General features: G+C 36.9%; 1 protein-coding gene across 1 annotated transcript; it reads left to right on the top strand.

Moving 5' to 3' along the window:
* Positions 1-3514: 3514 nt before the first annotated feature.
* On the top strand, positions 3515-14455 carry LOC132863712 (mucin-2-like). The gene is made up of 14 exons (XM_060896669.1): positions 3515-3679; positions 3948-7144; positions 7605-7669; positions 9117-9253; positions 9587-9769; positions 10227-10586; positions 10747-10925; positions 11021-11191; positions 11381-12718; positions 12822-12863; positions 12951-13004; positions 13114-13177; positions 13945-14019; positions 14166-14455. The coding sequence occupies exons 1-14, from the start codon at positions 3529-3531 to the stop codon at positions 14180-14182; spliced, it is 6033 nt and encodes a 2010-aa protein (XP_060752652.1). The 5' UTR covers positions 3515-3528; the 3' UTR covers positions 14183-14455.
* The last annotated feature ends 11469 nt before the right edge of the window (positions 14456-25924 follow it).

Below are 25924 nucleotides of genomic sequence, written 5' to 3' on the forward strand. Positions count from 1 at the left end.
GCGACACCTACTCTAAGTACAACCAACACATATACATATACCACAACGACACATGCTCTAATGACAAGTGACACAGATATAAATACCCAAACAACACCTGTCCTAATGACAAGCAACACAGACATGTATACCCCAACAATGCCTGCTCTAATGACAACCGCAACAGACATATATACCCCAATTACACCTGCTTTAATGACAACCGCCACAGACATGTATACCCCAATGACACCTGCTCAAGTGACAACCAGCACAGACATATCTACTACCCCAAAGACACCAGCCCTAATGACAAGCAGCACAGACATGCATACCCCAATGACACCTCTAATAACAAGCAATGCAGATACATATACCACAGTGACACCTGCTCTAATGACCAGTGACACAGACACATATAACCCAACAACATCTGCTGTAATGACAACCAGCACAGATACATATATCCCAATGATACCTACTCTAGTTACAACCAACACAGACACATATACCCCAATGACACCTGCTTTAATAACAACCGACACAGATATGTATTCCCCAACTGAACCTGCTTTAATCACAACCAGTACAGATACATATACCCCAACGACACCTGCTCGAATGACAACCGACACAGACACGTATACCCCAATGACACCTTCTCTAATGACAACTGACACAGATACCTATACCCCAATAACACCTGTTTTAATGACAACTAACACAGATTTGTATACCCCTCTGACACCTGCTCAATTGACAACTAAGACAGATACATATAACTCACTGACACCTGCTCTAATGACAACTAAGGCAGATACATATGCCCCAAAGCCACCTGCTTTAATGACAACAAACGCCGCTATGCCCAGCACAATAACAAGTGATCTAATGGCAACAAATGCAACTTCAGGTATGATTTTCTTCTTTTCATTATTTTTTCCCTTCTTCAAAGTTGGTCATTATACATTTTACATAAATTATACATACTCACAATCATTTAATTGTAAACACTTCTAGTGAAGTAAAATTGCCATGCTACATTTTACAGTGACATCCTATACTATTGTTTGATTCCAAACCTATAGTAATAGTTTGGAGGCCAACAAATGGATGTGATTGTGAGGTGTCAGAGTTTTAACCATATTCACCTTGGCCAAAAGTTTTTAAAATGACACAAATATTAATTTTCACAAAGTCTGCCGCTTCAGTGTTTTTAGATCTTTTTGCCAAATGTTATAATTGTATACTGAAGTATAATTAAAATTATTTCAATTGTCAAAAGGCTTTTATTGACAATTAAATTAGGTTTATGCTAAGTATTAAACATTCTCTGCAATTCACCATGGCTGTCAATCAGCTTCTGCACCACATCCTGAATGATGGCAGCCCATTCTTGCATAATCAATGCTTGGAGTTTGTCAGAATTTGTGGGTTTTTGTTTGTCCTCCTGCCTCTTAATTAAGCACAAGTTCTCAGTGGGTTTAAGGTCTGGGGAGTTTACATGGATCAAAAAGTTCAATGTTTTGTACCCCAAGCCACTTAGTTATGTTTTTCCTTATGGCAAGGTGCATCATCATGCTGAAAATGGCATTGTTCCTCAACAAACTGTTTTTGGATGATTGCCCTCTGAGGATGTTCTTGTACCATTTTTTATTCATTGCTGTGTTCTTAGGTAAAATTGTGAGTGAGCCCACTCTTGACTAATAAGCAACCCCCTACATGAATGGTCTCAGGATGCTTTACTCTTAATAGGACACATGACTGATGTTAGCGGTCTCCTTTTCATACAAGCTTTTTTCAGATGCCCCAAACAATTGAAAGGGGGATTCATCAAAGAAAATGGCTTTTCCCTAGTCCTCAGCATTCCAATCCATGGACCATTTGCAGAAAATGTCTGTCCCTGAGTTTTTTTCTCGAGAGAAGTGGCTTCTTAGCTTCGTTTTTCTACACCAGGCCATCCTTCAAAAGTCTTCACCTCACTGTGCATTAGAGGCTGACATTTTTTTGGGATTCCTGCGGGTCACGAGAATCCCACGGGAATCCAGTGGGATGGGAAACAAAATCACTATTAATCACGTGACTGGAATGGGACAATAGGTTGGCACTCCGTCCAGGGTGTATCCTGCCTTGATGCCCGATGACGCCTGAGATAGGCACAGGCTCGCCGTGACCCGAGGTAGTTCGGATAAGCGGTAGAAAATGAATGAATGAATGAATGGAACGGGACAGGAAAAAATGTCAGCGGGAGTGGGCGGGGCCAGGAATACACAAATATACCTTTGATATAAATAAAAATATAATCTGTTTGCTTTGGTATGGCTGGTTAAATGAATGACGTGCTCCACACACCCGTGACAGTTGGTGGCAGTAATGTATGCCAACCACCAATAATATAAGAGAAGGCGTCTTCCCCATGCACTCTCTATAAGCCGTTGTGGCGTTACTTGCAGTGGGCAAAATGACTCTGTCGGGCTCACTTCTAGAGGCTGACATTTTTTCGGGATTCCCGCCGGTCACGGGCTTGGGAGGGAATGGGAGTCTTTCTTCTGGGATTGGGACGGGATGTGATTTTCCCCAGTATTTTTTGTGGGATTGGGATGGGACAGGAATTTTTTTTTGTGAGTGGGACGGGAGAGGTTTGAAAATCCTCTACTGTGCATGCAGCTGGAATCACACTTTCCTTCTGCCATTTCTAAGCAAGCTCTGCACTGATGATGCCACAGCTGAATCAACTTTAGGAGGCGTTACTGGTTGGACATTCTTGGGTTCCCTGAAGGTTCTTTACAACTGAACCTTTCTCCTTGAATTTCTTTATGATCCAATAGATGGATTATTTAGGTGCAATCTTACTATCAGCAATACCCTTGCCTTTGAATCCCTTTTTGTTCAAAGCAATAATGACTGCACATTTTTTCTTGAAGGTAACCATGGTTAACTGAGGAAGAACAATGATTTAAAGCACCACCCTTCTTTTAAAGCTTTCAGTCTGTAAACTAAATCAGCAAAAGTTATCCCCTGCCCTTTCCTCATAATCACTGTTACCACTAAACCACTGTTTCCACTAATCAATGTTACCAAGAGAATCACTGACATGATGTCAGCTGCTCGCTTTTTTGGCTGGGCTAAAATGCAGTGGAAATGTGTTGGTTTTTTTTTAGTGGGATCACTGAAGTTCATTTTCATTTAATTTTCAGAGGGACTTTAATTGCAATTAATTGCAATTCATCTGATCACTCTTCTTAACATTCTGTGTATATGCAAATTGCCATCATAAAAAGTGAGGCAGCATTTTTTGTGTCATTCTCAAAACCTTTGACAGTGGCTTCTCATAGCAAGGAAGGGTATTCTCCTTGTTTTTTTTTTTTTTTGGCACTTGTTTAGACCCTTAGATCTGATATGATATGTATTTGATAATGACGTGTTATGACATATCTAAATTCTGAAATCTTTAAAATATTATTTTGTTTAAACACCACAGCATCAATTCCATTCATGACAACTGCTCTAATGACCACCACAGCCAATACACCCACCACAGTGACCTCGATGACTACTAACACAGCTATACCCATTATACTACAAGAGACAACTTCTTTAATGGCAACCACAGAAGCTGAGGCTTTCTTAATGACAAATGCTGCATTCAGTGGGACTACAGTTTCAGTTACAGATATATACAGCACAACCAATACTGCAGGTATGATTTTAACTGTTGTTCTTTTCTTATGCCAGAGTTTATCATTTTAATATAACTGGTTTTTACCATTAAGAAAAATTTTAACCACTATTATTGTGATTCCTTATTTGAGGATTTTAAGTCTTCAAGAATGGATCTAAACAATTATCAAATATTTTCATGAACATGTGTTTTTTTCTTTTTAATGCACCTGCATCCATCACACCACAATGACAACTACTTTGATGACAACCAATGCTGCTCTGCTGCAATGTTGCTGAAATCACAGCCACCATCACAACCAACACTACAATCACAACTACACCTGCAACAAATGGCTCATCTTTACCCTCAACTGACACTACAGCAACTACAACCACCACAATTACACACACAACAAACACTGATAACACAATGGCACACACTGCAAGTAATGCCACAACAGCATCTATGACAACTACAATGAGCAGAAATACAACGGCAACAAATGGGTCATCTGTACCCTCATCTGACACTACAACAACTACAACCACCACAATTACACCCACAACAAACACCTCATCTATGCCCACATATAACACAATGGCACCCACTGCAAGTAATGCCACAACAGCAGCTATCACAACTACAATTAGCAGAAATACAATGGCAACAAATGGCTCATCTGTACCCTCAACTGACACTACAACAACTACAACCACCACAATTACACCCACAACAAACACCTCATCTATACCCACAGATAACACAAGGGCACCCACTGCAATTAATGTCACAACAGCAGCTATCACAACTACAATGAGCAGAAATACAACGGCAACAAATGGCTCATCTGTACCCTCAACTGACACTACAACTACAACCACCACAATTGCATCTATCACAACTACAATGAGCAGAAATACAACGGCAACAAATGGCTCATCTGTACCCTCAACTGACACTACAACTACAACCACCACAATTATACCCACAACAAACTCTGATAACACAATGGCACCCACTACAAGTAATGTCACAACAGCATCTATCACAACTACAATAAGCAGAAATACAATGGCAACACATGGCTCATCTGTACCTTCAACTGACACTACAACAACTTCAACCACCACAATTACACCCACAACAAACACCTCATCTATACCCACAGATAACACAATGGCACCCACAGCAAGTAATGCCACAACAGCAGCTATCACAACTACAATTAGCAGAAATACAACGGCAACAAATGGCTCATCTGTACCCTCAACTGACACTACAACAACTACAACCACCACAACTACACCCACAACAAACACCTCATCTATACCCACAGATAACACAATAGCACCCACAGCAAGTAATGCCACAACAGCAGCTATCCCAACTACAATGAGCAGAAATACAACGGCAACAAATGGCTCATCTGTACCCTCAACTGACACTACAACAACTACAACCACCACAATTACCGCCACAACAAACACCTCATCTATACCCACAGATTACACAATGGCAGCCACTGCAAGTAAAGCCACAACAGCAGCTATCACAACTACAATGAGCAGAAATACAATGGCAACAAATAGCTTATCTGTACCCTCATCTGACACTACAACAACTACAACCACCACAATTACACCCACAACAAACACTGATAACACAATGGCACCCACCACAAGTAATGCCGCAACAGCATCTATCACAACTACAATGAGCGGAAATACAACGGCAACAAATGGCTCATCTGTACCCTCAACTGACACTACAACAACTACAACCACCACAATTACACCCACAACAAACACCTCATCTATACCCACAGAATACACAATGGCACCCACCGCAAGTAATGCCTCCACAGCAGCTATCACAACTACAATGAGCAGAAATACAATGGCAACAAATATCCATTCTGTACCCTCAGCTCACACTACAACAACTACAACCACCACAACTACACCCACAACAAACACCTCATCTATACCCACATATAACACAATGGCACCCACCGCAAGTAATGCCTCCACAGCAGCTATCACAACTACAATGAGCAGAAATACAATTGCAGCAAATGGCTCATCTGTACTCTCAGCTGACACTACAACAACTACAACCACCACAATTACCACCACAACAGACACCTCATCTATACGCACAGATTACACAATGCCACCCACTCCAAATAATGCCACAACAGCATCTACCACAACTACAATGAGCAGAAATACAATGGCAACAAATATCCATTCTGTACCCTCAGCTGACACTACAACAACTACAACCACCACAAATACACCCACAACAAACACCTCATCTATACCCACATATAACACAATGGCACCCACCGCAAGTAATGCCTCAACAGCAGCTATCACAACTACAATTAGCAGAAATACAACGGCAACAAATGGCTCATCTGTACCCTCAACTGACACTACAACTACAACCACCACAATTACCCCCACAACAAACACTGATAAGACAATGGCACCCACCACAAGTAATGCCACAGCAGCATCTATCACAACTACAATGAGCAGAAATACAACGGCAACAAATGGCTCATCTGTACCCTCAACTGACACTACAACAACTACAACCACCACAATTACACCCACAACAAACACCTCATCTATACCCACAGATAACACAATGGCACCCACTGCAAGTAATGCCACAGCAGCATCTATCACAACTACAATGAGCAGAAATACAACTGCAACAAATGGCTCATCTGTACCCTCATCTGACACTACAACAACTACAACCACCACAATTACACCCACAACAAACACTGATAACACAATGGCACCCACAGCAAGTAATGCCACAACAGCATCTATCACAACTACAATGAGCAGAAATACAACGGCAACAAATGGCTCATCTGTCCCCTTAACTGACAGTACAACTACAACCACCACAATTACCCCCACAACAAGCACCTCATCTATACCCACAGATAACACAATGGCACCCACTGCAAGTAATGCCACTACAGCAGCTATCACAACTACAATTAGCAGAAATACAATGGCAACAAATGGCTCATCTGTACCCTCAACTGACACTACAACAACTACAACCAACACAATTATACCCACAACAAACTCTGAAAACACAATGGCACCCACCACAAGTAATGCCACAACAACATCTATCACAACTACAATGAGCGGAAATACAACGGCAATAAATGGCTCATCTGTACCCTCAACTGACACTACAACAACTACAACCACATCAATTACACCCACAACAAACACCTCATCTATACCCACAGATTACACAATGGCAGCCACTGCAAGTAATGTTGCAACATCAGCTAACACAACTAGAATCACCACAACTATACCCGCAACATATACCTCAGCAATTCCCACAAATAACACTACAACCACCACAATTACACCTGCAACAAACAAATCATCTACACCCACAGATAACACAATGACACCCACCACAAGTAATGCCACAACTGCAGCTAACATAGCTATGGTAACTACAGCCACCACAATTACAACTACAGCCACTACAACAACTAGAACTACCACCTCTGAAGGTATGATTATAATTTCTTTCTTTTGTTTTTGTTAATCCTAATGTAATGTATTGTAAATGTTTTTGTTGTTGTTGATGAATATAATGAATTTTTTCCACAATCACTGTGATATATTTTTTTTGACTTCTTTGCAACTTCTTTGTTTTTTCTCCACAGCCATTCATTTACTAAGCTTAACACTGACAATAAATGAAGCATTTGATTTTTTACTTACTAATCAAAGCAGTGAAAAATACCAAGAATATAAAAGAACAATTGAGTTTTCTGTAAGTGTAAAACAATGTAATATCATTCATTAATTCACCCTTAGTAATATTTTAATGGTATTAGAAGCAATAAAGTATTGTGGCTTTCATTGAAAACTAAATATAACTTTCTTATCATTTCTACCCTCAGATCGATAATATTTACAGAAATGTACATGCCTACGAGCCTAACTCTGCAATAGTATCTGGTTTCAGGTGATGATATTTATTGTAATATAGCATAAGTATATTTAAGTCTTACTATCCGGTCAAAAGTTTGTGGAAACATATCCACCACACCTGCTTAATACTAGATTTAGTCTCCATTTGTTATTATAAAAACTTCCAGTCCCCAGGTTCTACCATGTTTTGGAATGTGACTATGGGACTTTGACCATTCAGTAACAAGAGCATTATTGAGTTCAGGCATTAAAGTCAGGGAAAAGGGCCTGGTGAGCAGTTGACAGCAAGTCAAAAAGGTGTTCATTGGGGTTGAGGTCATTGTTCTGTGCAGGCCACTCGATTTCTTCCACTCCAACCTTGGCAAACCATGTCTTTGTGGACTTTTATATTTGGGAAATACTACAGAATGCAAAGACATTCTTTGACACAATTGTATGATTCCTAATAGTTTGGGGAAGACCACATGCAGGTGTGATGGTTTGGGGTCCATATACCTTTGGCCATACACTCACCATCCACTTTATTATGAACATGTGGGAACCTGAACATACAATCATCCAATCATGTAGCAGCAGCACAATGCATATAATCATGCAAACAAACAAACAAAAAAATAAATAAAACATTTATTGACTGAAATTTAGTTTAAAGCACCCTCTTGATGAATTGCTGTAAATCGAATTATTAGTGGATGGTTAGTGGGTATGATTTGAAAATGTATTAAGACATTTGGGTTTGAGATCAAAGCAATATGACATGATAAATTAGAATTTCAGCTTTCATGTCCTAATATTTACATCTAGATGTTTTAAACATAGAACCTGATACCTTTTGTTTGACCACATCTGTTTTTCAATTATACAAAAGTATCAGAACATGTGAATGACAGACGTAAGCATTGTAAACCAAATTGCAATTTACAAAAGAGATGAGCCACAAAGGTTCTGGAGTGTGGAGAAAAATATAATCTGCTCATGATCCAAAACATACGAGCTTATTCCAAGGTGGAGCACAAGCAGAATAGAGTTTCTGTTGGTATAGAACTGGGAGGAACTTTATCATGCAGCAAGGCAATGACCCAAACCACACTGCCAACACAACAAAAGACATCAGGAGGGGGGGATTATAAAGTTTTAGACTGGCCCAACCAGCATACAACCAAATTGAGTATGCATTTCGTCTCCTGAAGTGGAGAAACCACCTAAAACAAACAACAACTAAAGGAAAAGCATCTCAAAGGAGGAATGCAACAGTTCATCACATGTTTTGCATGATCACACCTGAAAAATTTCTATCTATCTATCTATCTATCTATCTATCTATCTATCTATCTATCTATCTATCATTTTAATTAATTTTATTATGCATGAAGATATTTTTACATTATTAGACAATATATACGCCTAATACATACATACAATTGTAATTAAATTAATTAAGAAAATGTCATAACTTGGATAATGTTTTCTGATTTTAACAGACCTGGCAGTGTGATTGCAGACTTTACTATTCGAGCAACAAGTGAAAACATTAATCTGGTATCACTAAACCAAGAAGTTGTTAAAAACCATAGTTTAGAGAGATTTAATGTGAGTGATTCTCCATTCAGTCAAAGTGGTAGGTTATTATTATTATTATTGTTATTTATTATTATTATTATTATTATTATTATTATTATTATTATTATTATTATTATTATTGCTGTTGTTGTTGTTATAACTTTATAGTTTTTTTACCAGCTGACCTATTTATCAAACTATATGGCCAAAGGTTTGTAGTCATATGATCATCACAGCCAAATCATGTATGGGCGGTGAACAAACTAGGTGCACAATCATTTGGCAATATAGTATATTATTTTCCATACCACTTTTATTTATTTAACTAATATAAATGTTAATGACGTCAAGAAAAAAAAGCCTTAGAGATGTATTTGTTATCTTGTTTCAGTTAAAGATAAACTATATAGAGGTAATGGTAAAATATATCCTGGGACAAACCTCTCACTGACCTGCAAACCAAATAATAATGGCATTACCTGGACCATAAATGGGAATATACTACAGCCATCGAATAAGTATGTATTTACTGACCTCGGACTCACTGTGAATAATGTGAACTCTAAAGACAGTGGTGAGTGAGAAACAAAACTTTTAAATTAGCATCTTATATCAGAGGAAAATGAAGTAACTATATTAAGAAATTAAGAAACTATATGTGTTTAATTTAATTTTTAAAGATTTTTATAAGATCATATATATATATATATATATATATATATATATATATATATATATATATATATATATATATATACGTACATGATTAATAATAATGTAATTAATATGACAATAATTTAATAATAATAAAAAGATAAGGCTGAAAAATGTATAAATTCAAATATAATTTTTTAAAAACATTTATAGACCCTGCATTCCTTATGATCAGTGGGTTTAAAAGGAAATTATCATCTAACTAATTTGCTAAAGAATTTAGAAAATGGGTGCTTTTATATTCAAATATAAAACGTAAAAAATCAATGTATCGCCTGTTTTCTAGTATTTTATTCTTGAATTATTTCTGTCTTCAGGTCAGTATGCATGCAAAATAACAGTAAACTCAATGCCCTATGTTATGTGGCAAGTAATTAAAATTCAGCCATACCCCAATATCCAAGTGAGCAGTGATAAAGTTGTAAAATGTGAGGATACAACAATCCTGCTGCAGTGTTGTGTTCAGGAGAACTATGGAGTGGAGTGGAATGTTGACCCTGCAGCTTGCATCCCAACTTTAATAGCAGGCTGCCTAACATGCATGTATAAAATTAATAAAGAAGTCTGCCTAAGGACTACAAATAACCTAATAATGCAGTTCAAATGTCAACTTACATCACCTATCAGCGAAAGCAGTTACAACTCAAAGAGTTTCACGATAAATGTAAAAAACACATGTAAGTAATTATTTATTTTTAATTACGTTTCTCCAGATAACTCTTTGATTGTAATCAGTACTCAGAATTTTAAATCATATATTTCCAATGTATGTATCTGTGATACATCTGAAGATCTATGAAATGGCCTCATGTTTCCAATTTTGTACTTGTTTTTTAGCATTTAATTGCTCTAATAATGTTTTTGGAGCTGGAAATCAGGGTGAAACACAAACAGCTAACTGTACTGATGAAATGGTTGGCTATCAAGTAGCTCGGTGTAATTCATCAAATATATGGGATGTCATAGAGGACAACTGTGTCCTGCTCATCTTTCACAAATTAAAAAATGAAGCTGAGGCAGATGGAAATTTTTTTATTCAAATTAAGAATACATATTTATACATGTCTGTGTGCGTATTATATATTTGTTTATTTTGTTTGTGTCTCTGTAGAATTTACAGGTAGCAGCCATCCCACAATTTATGGCAAGACTCAGTGGTAATGCCACATTAAATATTCAAACCATTATTTACTCCCCAGCTACTATAACAACAATTGTAGACACACTAAGAATTGTTTCAAATATCTCACCAACAATTATCATCACTCAACCCATTTTGACAGTAAGTAAATTCAAGTTTTGGGTTTTTTTTAAATATGATTGAATTTAGTTCTATATGTGTATGTAAATTATACATTACTAAGTATGACTGAATATCAGTTTACACAATCTGCTTCACCATTTGATACCAAGCAACTGTTTTACATTTAACTGGTGACTTAATAATGAATGTTTCACTTTCATTTGAAAGGCTTTCTTAAAAACAACTGATGTCATTGGATCGGAAGGTGCATGTGACACATGGGGGCTTTTAAACAAAAACAATAGAACAGCGAATGTCAGTTCTGAACTTCTGGATTTGATTGAGAGTCTTACACACAGACTCCCGAATAACAATTTGTTGATATCAACAAATTTAACTTTTTTCAGTAAAATCATAATAAATTCTCCCTTTTCTGGAAAATTTGGGAATAAATTAACTACTCAAATAAGTTTTCCTGAGATTACAGCACCAACTTTTATCACCATCATAGTTTCCTCAGCTTTCAACAATATCTTACCTGTTCGAAATCTGATCTACAATGACAGCAGTCAATCCAGGATCAATGGAGATGTAGTCCTGGTTGAGACAACTTCAACAATTAACAACATCTCCCTTTCTTTTGATGTCAAAAGCAATAAATTGGGAAACCCTCAGTGTGTCTTTTGGAACTATACACTAAATATTGTTGGTGGATGGGACTCGACTGGATGTCAACTAAACACATTAGGGAATAATATGGAAAGATATACATGTGAATGCAATCACACAACCTCTTTTTCAATCCTGATGTCAGATGTCAGTTCCCTAAATGAGGACTTGACCTCAGCCTTAGCCTATATAACTTACATTGGTGTTGGCATTTCAATGGCAAGCTTAGTTTTGTGCATCATCAGTGAAATCGTCATATGGAAATCAGTGACACGAAATGACACATCCTTCATGCGCCATGTCTCCATTGTCAACATTGCTGTCTCTCTATTGATTGTGAACATTTGCTTCATCATTGGACCAGCTGTTGTTAAACAAGAGGGTCCCTGCAGTACAGCGACGTTCTTCATGCACTTCTTTTATCTCGCCCTTTTCTTCTGGATGTTTCTGTCAGCACTTTTGCTCCTCTACCGCACCCTCAGGGTCTTTTCCAGAATGACCAGAGGAGCAATGATGGGCATAGGCTTCACTGTCGGCTATGGAGCCCCATTAATCATAGCTGTCATTACTGTGGCATCTACAGCTGGAGGCAAAGGATACATTCAACAAGATTACAATTGTTGGATGAACTGGGATAAAACAAAGGCTCTCTTGGCATTTGTGATTCCTGCTCTAACGATTGTAGCTATAAACCTCCTGGTGCTTATTGTGGTTCTGTGTAAGAGAGGAGTTAATGCTGCTGTTCAGCCAGATGAGAGACATACCCTTTGGGTCATTGCTAGATGTGTGGCGATTTTAACACCTCTCTTTGGTCTAACGTGGGGATTCGGCATTGGGACCTTGGTGTCACCAGACCGTAGGATTCATATAGTGTTTGCATTCCTAAATTCACTGCAGGTACTAAAGTCAATTTTCTCTGTAATTATAATTGTACACATGTATAAATATTACTGTATGTTACTTAATATAGAGAATGAGAAAATCTTCTGTCTTTTTAAAGGGTTTTCTTATTTTATTGTTTGGAACTTTACTGGATAGTAAGGTATGAGTGGTCTAAAGTCATTATACAAGCATTTACTTAAATTATTTTAAAATGGTTCTTTGACGTTGCTTTTTTTTATGGTTGTAGGTCCGGGAAACACTGGCAAGAAAGATGGAACTGAGGAACTCTATCCACATGGTGGTAAATACAGTTTATGTGACATACTGTATATTATTTGTTCTTTTTCTTCTTAAAAAGAAAATCACTCTAACTTGAACTTGATTATCTATGACTGATTTGTCTATTACAGAGCACAAGTGCAAGACCGTCAACATCAAGTCGATCTTTTTTCTTGCAGAGGTTCAGGATAAGAAGTATGTAATCAATCAGTAATTGAATTAATGATGTGTTTGTTAGTGTTTTAGATAACTATTCCACTGTATAGAATTGCAACGCTATTTACTGTACTTCTTCACCTCCATTCAGTGGTGGTTCTTACTTACTTGGTGATGTAGTCAAAATCAGACATGACGCAACCATTTATTTAGCAATTTCACTTAATTTTTTTGTATAGCCCTATTAAATTATTATCGCTTTTGAGACTTCTAGCTTACTTTTCATGAGCAGACAGTTAGCAGCAAAGGTGTGTGGGGTAGCAGAAAGGGACCCCAAGGAGCCTGCTAAAGAATTTATTATTTATTTATTTATAATTTAATGAGCAGGGCTCACCCTGTATGAAACAGAAAGCAGATGCAAATGTGAAACTGACTTGAATGAACAATTTACAATGTGAAGAGCATGTCTGAATGCTATGTTCATTAGCAGTGCCTCATTCTACCCTGAACGTGTTTCGATAGTAGGTGATGACCTATATGGCTTATGTAAGGTTCTGACTTTGCCTCAGTTCAATTAACAATGCTATATATTTTTATTAATTTGCATAGTATCGATATTTGAATTTTGTATTTATATTTCAATAACTAGGCTTATTTTTGTTTTTTGTTTTTTTACCTTTTGATTCTACCCGATTTCACGTTAGGGTAACTGATTTCACTTTCCTAACTGACAGCTTACTTTTAGAACTGTGATTATGTTTATCTTGTAGTTTTGTTATGTGTGAGCATTGTTTGGCCTTTTTCAGATGTGTACAACATATCGAATAATAGCAGTTTGTCAGCAGCATCTTCGAACAGCTCAGATGCATCTATTGGCAGACGTAGGCATTACACTTATTACACCCAAGAGTCTGCTCACAATGTGTTTAATTACTATGCAAACTGTATATAGATATTTTGATTGGTTTGTAATTATTTCACCATCTTTTCAGCTAAACTACTCTTACTATTATTTATTAATTTATAGGCTTTATATTTCCGTAAGCAGTTTGACTTTATAGTCACTGGGGCTGACTGATGGTTTCATCCCTGCATTGTGTTATGAGTGCAAGAAAGAGGAGACGGACCCAGACTTTGAAGATTTCTGCTAATTTACAGAGAAAACAAAGAATAATGTGACTACAATCTGCAGAATTGCTGCTCACCCCACTCGCCCTAACACCTCATGACTATTATCTTTACATTAATACCTTTGTATGTATCAAATTGCAAAACACAAATAATGTATATAATAAAAATGAAAATGTTGTGCCTGGATTATTATTTACATTCTTACATTATTTACATGTAAAATACCTTGATTAATCTAGATTCATTTCAGTGATGGAATAATATCCACCTCTCAGACCTGGCCACGAATTCAGATCCATGTGTTGTGTCATGAATTACATTTTGGTTGCTGGGCTACTATTCTAAATAAATATTCTAATTGAATATTCTAATTTTTTGAGATAGCGAATTGGTGGGTTTTTGTTAAATGTGAGCCAAAATCATCACAATTAAAAGAGCCAAAGACTTAAACTTCAGTCTGTGTGTACTGAATTGATCTGAAATGTTTCAGAGAAGGCTTCAGAGAATGATGTGGTCTGATGAGAACCAGAGTTAGCTCTTTGACATCAAATCAACTTGCCGTGTTTGGAGGCAGAGAAATGCTGAATTTGACCACAACAACAGCATCCCCACTGTCAAACATGGAGGTGGAAACAGGGTTCAGTAAGGCTTGAGGGGCCGATGTATAGGGCCATAAACCGTAGAATCTTGGATGAGAATCTCCTGGCCTCACCCAGAACACAGAAGAAGGGTTGTGAATGGGTTTTCCAGCATGACAATGCATTGATAAGTTTTGATGGAGGTTTTGCGGAGCAAAATATGACTGGACGGATATAGACTGCAAACTACATGTTATTTTTGTTTGATATTTTATCTATGGCTTTTTCTGCAGTGAAAAAAGTATTCAAATGAATTTGAATAGGAATGATAAAGAGAGATCCATTGGTTTAATCCGAAAAAGAAAAGAATTGCGAAGTTATCAACTCATTGAAATAGTATGTATTATCTTATCGTATAGCTTTCAGTAGAGAAGCCGGGTAGAGATGGAAAAGCAACTGGTGAATGTGTGTTCTTTCCTATAGGAGAAGATACCTGGAAGTTCCCACCTCAATAAAATTCAGGAAGTTGTAGAGCGAGTGCACAGAGGGACATCTAACATTAAAATCTACCTGTCTTTGTGAGCAAGTGTCACTCTTGCCTCGTGACGGCTTGGAATTCCATGGGCAATTGGATATGACACTTTCGGTTTCAGTCTCCTTCACGAGTTCGGTAGACAATTGCTAACTGCTGCTGACACTAGGCTTATTTGGTTATATGGTTGAACATCATGTGACTTCAAACACTGCTCATGTTATGACACAAAATGTATCACATGTGATTGAAGACACAGTAGTTCATGTATTCATAGATACTGATGTTGATGTTTCTCTTATAAGTGAAGATTTCAGAATGTCTACTACTACTTTATGGCAAAGAACCTTGGTGAAACCTTTGGTGTCACATTATGCAAGTTTACAGCTGCATGGATTGTGATGAAAGCAGAAAAAGAAAGATTTCAATTTATCTGTGAGTGGTCAATCCTTCTGCAGATGACATTTCTCTGTACTGTGGAACTCCAATTGGTACTTTTCATTCAATTCATGAGAGTGATCAGGATGGTTGTGATTTTTGTGATTTTGGGGTTGGACCATAGAGGACTTCTCCTGCTCTCTCCTGCTCTTCTGAAAGCAGAAATTCACCATCAGGTAGAGTCCAGTAGAAAGTGGAAAGGTAAGGATGAAAGAAAATACCTACAGATTTTGCTTTGATGATCGTGAATTGAACTCTGTAACCATTACTGATGCACAGACCACTACCTTGGGCTTTATCAGGGTCTTTTATCAAGTATTTTTATACCTTTGACATAACTTATGTTATTGGCAAGTAGAACTAGATACGGATGACAGGAAAAAATTGCCTTTAATATTGGTGATGGGCTATATCACTATAAGGTGATGCCTTTAGGCCTGTACAATAGTCCGTCCACCTTCCAAAGATTTATGGAATTAGTCCTTCGAGGTTTGCACTGGACTAAATCTATCTAGATGACATCATTTGTATGGGGAAATATTTTGACGATCACATGAAAAACCTCATAGACATTTTGAACACATTTAGGGAAGCAGGTCTCAAGCGTAACCCTGCAAAATGTCAGTTTTGCAAGGCATTGGTTAAGTACATGGCTTATGTTATCTCGAAAGATAGGCTGGCTCTTGACCCAGCTCATAGTCGGAGGTTAAAAGTTCTGGCCAACTCCTAAATCTGCTACAGATGAGTGTTCAGCAGACTTTCAGCAACTGAGAAATGCACTGACATCTGTCATAGCATTCCCTAATTTTGACTAATCATTCACATTAAATACAAATGTGTTTAATACTCACATGAGCTTAGAGTTTGTGCTTTTGGCCAGGAATGAGAACTAATGCTGGGAGATTCTAGCAACCAAGTATAGACCCCCAGGGCCCTACACAGACTTTCTTAGAGAATTTGCAGTTTTTTTTTAGAGGCCTATAGGTTAATTATGATAAAGCGTTAATTGTAGGAGATTTTATCATTAACGTTGACAATACAAACTATGCTAAATTAGAAGTTTTTAGAATTGCGTATAAGGATCTAAAACTGCTAGGGCTGAGCACCTTAGCAAACTCATAGAAAATAACCAGAACAATGTCAGGTTTTTATTTAGCACAGTGGCTAGATTAGCAAAAAACAGAGATCTAAAAACTACTGCATCACAGTTCAGTAGTGAGGACTTTAAGAGATTCTTCACTGATAAAATTTAAAGTATCAGGAACAAAATAGTTAAACCCCCTGACAGCATCTCGTGACCCAGCCTCACCTAAAGCTCTACACTGTGGTAAATGGATTTTTGGGTTTGTGTAGTTATTACAGGCAATTTGTTTGAGACTATGCCTTTAAAGCTCAACCTTTACACAGACTAACTCACAAAGACATTCCTTTTGAACGGACAGATTAGTGTTCAGCAGCCTTTCAGCAACTGAGAAATGCTCTGATTCTTCACTGATAAAATTGAAAGTATCAGGAACAAAATAGCTGATGTTCAACCCCCTTGACAGCATCTTGTGACCCAGTCTCACCTAAAGCTCTACACTCACAACTACAGTGCTTTGCAAGTACAGGACAGGAAGAGCTAGATAAACATTTTACTACAGCTAAATCAACAACTTGTTTACTAGATCCCATTCCAACTAAAGTACTGAAAGAATGTTACATAAAGCTGGTAAGCCTCTTCTTAATATTATTAACTCCTTGTTATCTTTAGGTCGTGTCCCTAAATCCTTCCAGTTGGCAGTTATTGGGCCCCTCATTAAGAAGCCTATTTTAGATTCTAATGAACTATCAAATTACAGATCTATTTCAAACCTTTTGTTTATGTCTAAAATACTAGAATCTCCTTCTTACAGGAGAACAATGTCTTTGAAAAGTTTCAGTCAGGTTTCAGGCCCCATCATAGCACAGAATCTGCATTTGTTAAAGTCACAAATGACTTGTTCTTAGCCTCGGACCAAGACTGCATGTCACTATTAGTTCTACTTGACCTTAGTGCTCCATTCGACACTATAGATCACAACATTCTCCTAGATCGCTTACAGAATTACACAGGTATTCAGGGACAGGATTTAAGTTAGTTAAGATCCTACCTGTCTTATTGATACCATTTTATAGAATGAAATAGTGAACCCTCCGAGTTTATTGCCAGTTAATTATGGGGTCCCTCAAGGATCAGTTCTAGGACCCCTGCTTTTCTCAATATACATGCTTCTCTTAGGAAACATCATTAGAATGCATAGGATTATTTTCCAATGTTATTTTGACGATACCCACTTATTTATCTTATCAAAACCAGATGAAATAGCTAAATTGTCTAAATTATCTGAGTGCGTTAAAGAGATAAAAGATTGGATGACCTGTAATTTTCTATTGGTTACACTGGTAAGACAGAAATACTACTTATCTGTCCAAAAACTAGTACACAGAAGCTCTTACACGACAACTTCCATTTAGAGGGATGTACTGTAACTACTAGCTCAACAGTGAAAGACCTTGGCATTATATTGGACAGCAACTTGTCCTTTAAATTCATATCACCCATATTACAAAAACAGCCTTCTTCCACCTTAGAAATATTGCCAAGCTAAGAAACATCCTATCTTTATCTGATGCTGAGAAGCTAGTTCATGCATTCATGAACTCTAGACTGGAATATTGTAATACATTAATACGTGGTTGTCCTGCATCTTTAAAAAATAGTCTACGGTTATTCAAAAATGCATCTGCTAGAGTTCTTACCAGAACAAAAAAGTGATCACATAACTCCAAATTTATCATCTCTACACTGGCTACCTTTAAGTTTAGAATTAATTACAAACTGCTACTTACTTACAAGGCTTTTAATGGTTAGCTCAAGGCTTTAATGGTTAGCATCTAATAGAGATGAGCCGGATACTCGGCTGAAACGAGTATCCGGTACGGATAAAGCACTTCTGCCGATTACGAGTATTACACGAGTAATACGAGTCAATATCTGTGCTCGGATTGAATGAAAATCATCATTGGGTAGCTGATTGTGTCAGCGTTCTGTGATAGGCTAGTCACAGCGCCCCTCCCCTACACACATACAGCTTCAGCTTTTTACTTGGGGTTGTAACGTTAATAATACGTACTTACTAACCAGTAGAGTTCTGGTAAACGTGGGTTCGTTCAGACGTGGTGCTTGCTTGGTAGAATGCAACTCGCATTGCGTCTCTGCCTGTCGGAGATTTTTTTTCTTTTTTAAACCTTCAGCTGTCTCTAACCAGTAACCAGACACTGAGTGTCTGACACGTTTTTGCTGTTTTTCATAAAAACATAAAGGTAATAAGCTAGTGTTATAAATATTACAAATTAATTATTAAGCTACACACACACACACACTCACACACACACACCTGGTGTGGAAATAAAAAAATAAAAAAAAATGTAAAAAAAACATACTGATCATAAAAAATTAAAAGTTAAAAAAGAAAGTTATGTTGTTCATTACATTTTACTTCATAATTGCACTGCATTGTTTTGTTTTCATTGTTGCAAAACTTGTTCTGTAATATAGTTCGTTTGCTATCGTGATCAAAACCATTGATCTGAAGCTCAATCCTGATGCTGTCAAAACTCAGGACTCATGGTAGTTCCCAGAATATCAAAATTTACTAAAGGCGGAAGAGCTTTTTCATATTTAGCTCCCAAACTTTGGCATAGTCTTCCTGAAAGTGTTCGGGGCTCAGACACACTTTCCCAGTTTAAATTTAGATTAAAAACTTATATCTTTAGTCAGGCGTAGACATAATACATCCAATATCTTGGCTCTAATACATCTGACCAAATGCACATTATCATCTAGTGCTTGCTAATATTATGAAAAGCAGCTATGCTAATTCCTCTCCACTGCTTTCTAGCCATCCCGAGGCATCCAGAAATTGTACCAGTTCCGATTTTCTTCCGTGCCATGCAGATTTTGGACCTCCACTGAGATGAGGCCGACCCTCCGAGGATCCTGAAGCATCTACAGATTTTCCAGCTCCAGTTGGACTTTGCTTCATAAAATATTCGGACATACTAAGAGGAGATGCCAACTCCCTGTGGTCTTTGAGGACAACAACCTCCTAATCAATACAACAATTTTCAGACTGTATATTTATAATCACACCCTCCAGTGTTACCCAAATCAGGTTGAGGTTCCCCCTTGAGTCTGGATGCTCTCAAGGTTTCTTTCTTTACCATTCAAGGGAGATTTTCCTTGCCACTGCCGCCTGAGTCACCTCAGACTCACTCATTGGAGATAAATACAAAAACATTTAAATATATCTAATATTAATCTTGAATTTTTGTATTATATTAATCTTAATATTATTCTTTATATTAACCTTCTGTTTTTTTTTGTTTGTTTATGTTCTGTAAAGCTGCTTTGAGACAGTGCCAACTGTTAAAAAACGCTACACAAATAAATGTTTGAAGTCTTACAGGTCCACATGTGCTGGTTAGTATGTAGAAACCAGGGTTTGCGAGTTGATACCACCATACAAACTTTGTTAGGGTCTGTCCCTTTCACATCAGCAGGGCGATTTGTTGGTGAGAATATGGCCCATGTACTTCCTTCTGTTCCTCAAGTATGTAGGCCTGCAGGTCACATGTCACGGGTTTTTGAGCAGTTGCCAAAACAGGTGGTTCAACACGGCAAGTTGTTTTCAAAAAGCTCCATATTTTTGTGTATGCCTGCATTATTCTGACAGACCCATTTACAAGAGACTGGAGATTCATATGAGAGCCTCTCTTACAATACAACTAGAGCAGTTCAGAACCATCATTGTAGTGGACAAGTCAGGTTTACCTGGTAGGTTCAAAGTTTTGGTCTATTATTGTGGCATACAACCTAAAACCCTCTGTCATCTTCTGATGTCTGAGGTCTTCCTCAGAGTACTGTGGAGTTGCGGCAGGGTCAGTAGCTACCTCTGAATGTACGTAGCATGTCTTGTCAAGGCCAGTTATATTTCATGCAACATGCAAACTCCACACACACAAGGCGAAGGTGGGAATTGAACCCCCAACCCTGGAGGTGTGAGGCGAACGTGCTAACCACTAAGCCACCGTGCCTCCCTCACATAATATTATTATATATATTATATAATGCAGTACATAATATATGTTACTTGCACATCCATGAGAAATCATCGTATGGACATAGACTCTATACTCTCCTATTATATACAAATTCTGATGTAGTTTGATCATAGCAATGCTGCAGAAATTTAGAATTTTTTTTGATGCAATGAAATTTCAGAAATACTGTTACAAATGTGATGCAAATTTCAATTAGAGTTTTGCAGAAACTGGGCATTTCCCCCCCACACATGTACAGTAATGGTTTTGTAGCAATAACAAAATTTTCCAGGATTTATTTCTAAAATATGTAAAAGTTGTGTGAGTGGTCTATATCAATGTGCCCATTTTTTCAAGAAAGCATGTATACTATAAATTGTGGTATCTCAATACCGTAAAACTTCAAATAATAGCCGAGTCCCAAATAGACGCCTGTCTCTTTTAAACGACAGGTGTGACGACAGGTTTAGGTAAATAAAGGCCGGTCTCAAATAGAGGCCTGGTCTGTTTTTTAGTATCGGGTTGTATTTGATCTTCTAAAACCCGTCAGGTCGTCTGTTCTATGTTTTGATTCGATTTCACGTGACAGACGCAACCGTTCATGAACGACTCATCACTATGGCAACATAACAATTGAAAAATTCCTTTAAGGTATGCTTGCGCGCGTGTGTTTGTGTGTGCGAGGGAGAAAGAGGAGATAATACTGTATATTTCATTAACTTCGGGATGTTATCCTTAGGTATGTGGCCTGACAGTAGCTTCTGATGGAAGCGAGGATCACCTTATCCATTGTTTCAAAGAGGGAGAGCCGTGCGCATCTGGGCGGGAGCTGTTAGTGCAAGCAAGGCAGGCAGAGTTAGCGGAGGCCGGAGAGGGAGAAGTGGAGGAGAGCGACAAGGAGGAGGAATTCGCCAGTGAACTTGTAATTGAGGATCGCAGGGATGATGATAGTGATGAATAGAGTAATTTTCTATCACATGATTGCACTGGTTTTACAGGGTAGCCTTCATTCTTTCTTGTTGATGTGTTTCGGGCAACAAGTTCATATGCTCGATGGATTTTAGCGGTAACTTATATTGTTCTGCCCATTGCTGTCACATCGTTTTGTTTTTTGTGCTGCCAATAATCTAAGACATTTCTTACATTAAATGATTTTTTAAACACATTCAAATTAATTATAAATAACACTAATATAATGTACTATACACATTATAGTAATATAATGTGGTAACCTCCTACTGTCATGCTTGAACATCTCAACACTAAATTAAAGGCCTGTCTCTTATAGACGCCTGTTTCAAATACAAGCCGGTGCAGTTCGGCGATTTGGGTAAATAGAAGCCCGGGCTATTATTTGAAGTTTTACGGTAAGGAATTGTGTCACCAGTCTGCATTTTGATCATCTTGCATCTTGTTCAAGTGATGACATCAGATAATATTCTGGAACCAGGAAGATGAGCATACTTATGGTTTTACCCACAGACAAAGCAGTCCCTGCTTTCTGCTGAAATTCAGGGTATACCGATGATGCACAGCAAAGTTTTTGCAGATTGGCTTGTCCCTTAAGAAATTTTCACACAGATGACTAGACAGATGTCTTGAATGTGCGAAAGCTGTGCAGGGATGTCAAACATATGGCCCATGAACTGGCAATTAATGGAGATTCGATTTAATTTCAATTTTATTGGCATGATGCTTTTAACAATGGACATTATCTCAAAATAGGTTTACAGATGTATTAAATATAGAACAAAATGACCAAATTTAAAATTAAATTGATATATCCCCAATGAGTAAGTCTAAAGCAAAGAAAAACTCCCTGAGATGATATACGGAAGAAACCTTGAAAGGAACCAGGCCAAGAAGGGAACTTTATCCTCATTGTACTAAACCTGCATTTAATTATCAGAAGTTCTTGTCAATTATCTACCATCTTTCCTTCTCAAATAACTGCCATTTCTATCCTGCTATACTTCATTCTTGATACTGTTCCAACATTCGTATCCTAACACATTGAGTTAACTTGCAGAGGAATATTCTCAGTGCTGTTTTTCATTTTTATTTCAGTGTTGGCTCTGCAAGAGATAACAGGTTTATAACAGCTGCATGCACAAAGAGACGATAATTCAAAACTGAAAAAACAAACAAACAAAAAGGTATGAAGGCTCAGAAATAATGGAATAGAAAAGAAGACAATGGTTATATCTAAAAAAAAAAAAAAGAGGATTATATAAACAGCCGTTAAACCAGGACCCAGGAATCTGGTAAGATCCAAAAATCGTCTAGTATTCTGATGATCACTTCTTTATCAGGTTGTGCTTAGTAACTGCTTCTGTTTAATTATATGCTGTGTAAAAGAGATCACAATTATCTATCAAATATGTTATGAATCAGACACTTTCACGACATACCATTGTAACAATTTTTTGGATCCTGGAGTAGTGACTTTTAAGTTAGATTTGACATCACTATGCATGGCAAATAACCATTCTAATGGTCAGTCCAAACAATAACTTAATCTATCAGAAAGTTATTTAAAGTAACTTTAAATGTTAGTTTGGGAAAGCGAGTTAGCAAATTATGTGCCTTTTTAACAATTCCCTTGCTGTTATTTGTGTAAGTATTATACAGTATAATATATTATATAATAACTAGTACATAGTATCATATAATATTATTATATATTATTATTGTAAGGCAGCATTTAATTTAAGGAATAAATGCTTCATGAGCAGGTTAAGGCATTGCGTTGTGGATTGTAATACATAATGCAATATTTTCTCATTTCTCATTTTCTCATTTTCTCATCAGACTTTAGGGTTTTATGCTATCTTTCAATAGCACCATGTGATTCTTAGCTCCTTGTGAGTCTTTCATATGACACTTTTGTAGGAAGGAATCCACTTGACTATACACACTTGTAGAAAGAACATTATTTATAATCACACTCTCCGGTGTCACCCAAATGAGAATATGTTTCCTTTTGAGCCTGGTTCCTCTCAAGATAGTTTCCTTATATTATCTCAGTGAGTTTTTCTTTGCCATAGAATATAGCCTTAGCATGTAGACTGCAGAGTAGAATTGATTTTGTTCATCTGGTTTGTGGCACACATTACTGTCAAATGCTACTGATGACCCACTTTAGATTTAGGCAAAGAACCAACATAATCCATGTTCAACATAAGAACTAACATAATCCATGTCCTCTTCAACAGCAGGTATAGGATTTAGCATGATGCACTTCATGTGTGTAAAGTATAAGATAATATCCTACCTCAGTTCTGCTTTTACTGTATTCCAGAGGAGTGTAGGTGACATTTCTGGGGACCTATTTGTCTTGTATAGAATGTCTATTATCTTTATTTAAAAAAAAAAAAAAAAAAAAAAACTTCAGTAGTGAGCTATTAATTATTACTTATTATTACTTCAGTAGTGAGCTATTAAAACATCAACTAATTCTCTGATTTTTTTTTTTGGAATTTCAGTCTATTCTTGAAGCAGAATGGTATATTGATGAGATGTAAGTTGTACTGTGAAGCTTCTAACCTACATCAGCAAGTACAGTGACTAATATCTTGTTTTATTAAATTAGATGACGTCTAAATTGTTTTTTTTTTTACCCTTATATTACAGAGAAATGGAATATTCCCTGAGATTTGTTGTTGTTCTGCTTATTTATGGAATAACTCACAAGGTAAATTTTAAATCATTCTTCTGCAGAAATTGTAAGAAATTAGACATTTTCAAATTGTATGATGAAAGTTCAGTGGTCCTGCTTGTAATAAACATTGATTAAATTATATTTCATTATATTTAAGAATAATGAGTGGTTTCTATTGTTCAGTTCCTTATATAAGCCTTGCAAACAAGTATTAAAATTAATTTGATTATTCTTAATGAAAACAAAACCAGATTATGCTCCTTGACATAGCTGGTGATGAAAAACTTGAGAAACAAGGAGATACTGATTAAAATTTCAGGCTTAATATTTAAACAAACAACAGAATGAACATAAGTGTAAAATGTAGTTTGTGTAACAAACAAATACAAAATAAAATAAAATAATAGTAAATATATAAACTGATAAAATACAAATCTAAACTTAAATGAACTGAACAGGTAATAGGTGTTAGAATATGTGAAATTTCTCCCAATTCCTCTAGGCTGTTGGAACCCTAACCAATGAAACTACAGTCAACACTACAACTGCGCTAAGCCCAATCTACCAAACTACAGCTGATACAACATCTGCTCCAACCCTAACTAACATAACTACAGCTAACATTATTTTTTTAACCCTAACTAAAATAACTATAACCAACACAACTACTTCAACCCCAACTAACATAACTACAGCTAACACAACTTTTTCAACCCCAACTAACATAACTATAACCAACACAACTGCTTCAACTCCAACTAACATAACTACAGCTAACATAACTATAACCAACACAACTACTTCAACCCCAACTAACATAACTACAGATAACACAACTTTTTCAACCCTAACTAACATAACTATAACCAACACAACTACTTCAACCCCAACTAACATAACTATAACCAACACAACTACTTCAACCCCAACTAACATAACTACAGCTAACACAACTTTTTCAACCCCAACTAACATAACTATAACCAACACAAAGGCTCCAACCCCAACTAACAGAACTACAGCCAACACAATAATTGTTTCAACCCCAAGCAATATAACTACAGTCAACACAACTACTCCAACTCCAATCACCACTACAATCCCAACCGCAAGTATGATTTTAATCCTTGTTTTTTATGTTGTCCATTCCAACTATATAGATTTATCCATATTGTGAGAATAAATGTTATTTTTATGGTTTGAACTAAACAATCAACAAATTATTTGATGACCCTCTACCTGTTTTTTTTTTAACAACTATTATCATTCTTGTTTCTTTACAGTCATTCAATTAAGCTACTCATTGACAATAATTGAAGAAT

Source organism: Tachysurus vachellii, chromosome 20 (genome assembly GCF_030014155.1).
Source record: "Tachysurus vachellii isolate PV-2020 chromosome 20, HZAU_Pvac_v1, whole genome shotgun sequence".
Taxonomy (NCBI): Eukaryota; Metazoa; Chordata; class Actinopteri; order Siluriformes; family Bagridae; genus Tachysurus; species Tachysurus vachellii.

Coding starts and splice junctions, on each gene's coding strand:
- LOC132863712 (XM_060896669.1), top strand. CDS start 3,529: ATGACTACTAACACAGCTATACCCATTATACTACAAGAGACAACTTCT. Junction 9,254..9,586: donor TTCTCCATTCAGTCAAAGTG/GTAGGTTATTAT, acceptor ATCTTGTTTCAG/TTAAAGATAAACTATATAGA. Junction 10,926..11,020: donor AATTAAAAAATGAAGCTGAG/GCAGATGGAAAT, acceptor GTGTCTCTGTAG/AATTTACAGGTAGCAGCCAT.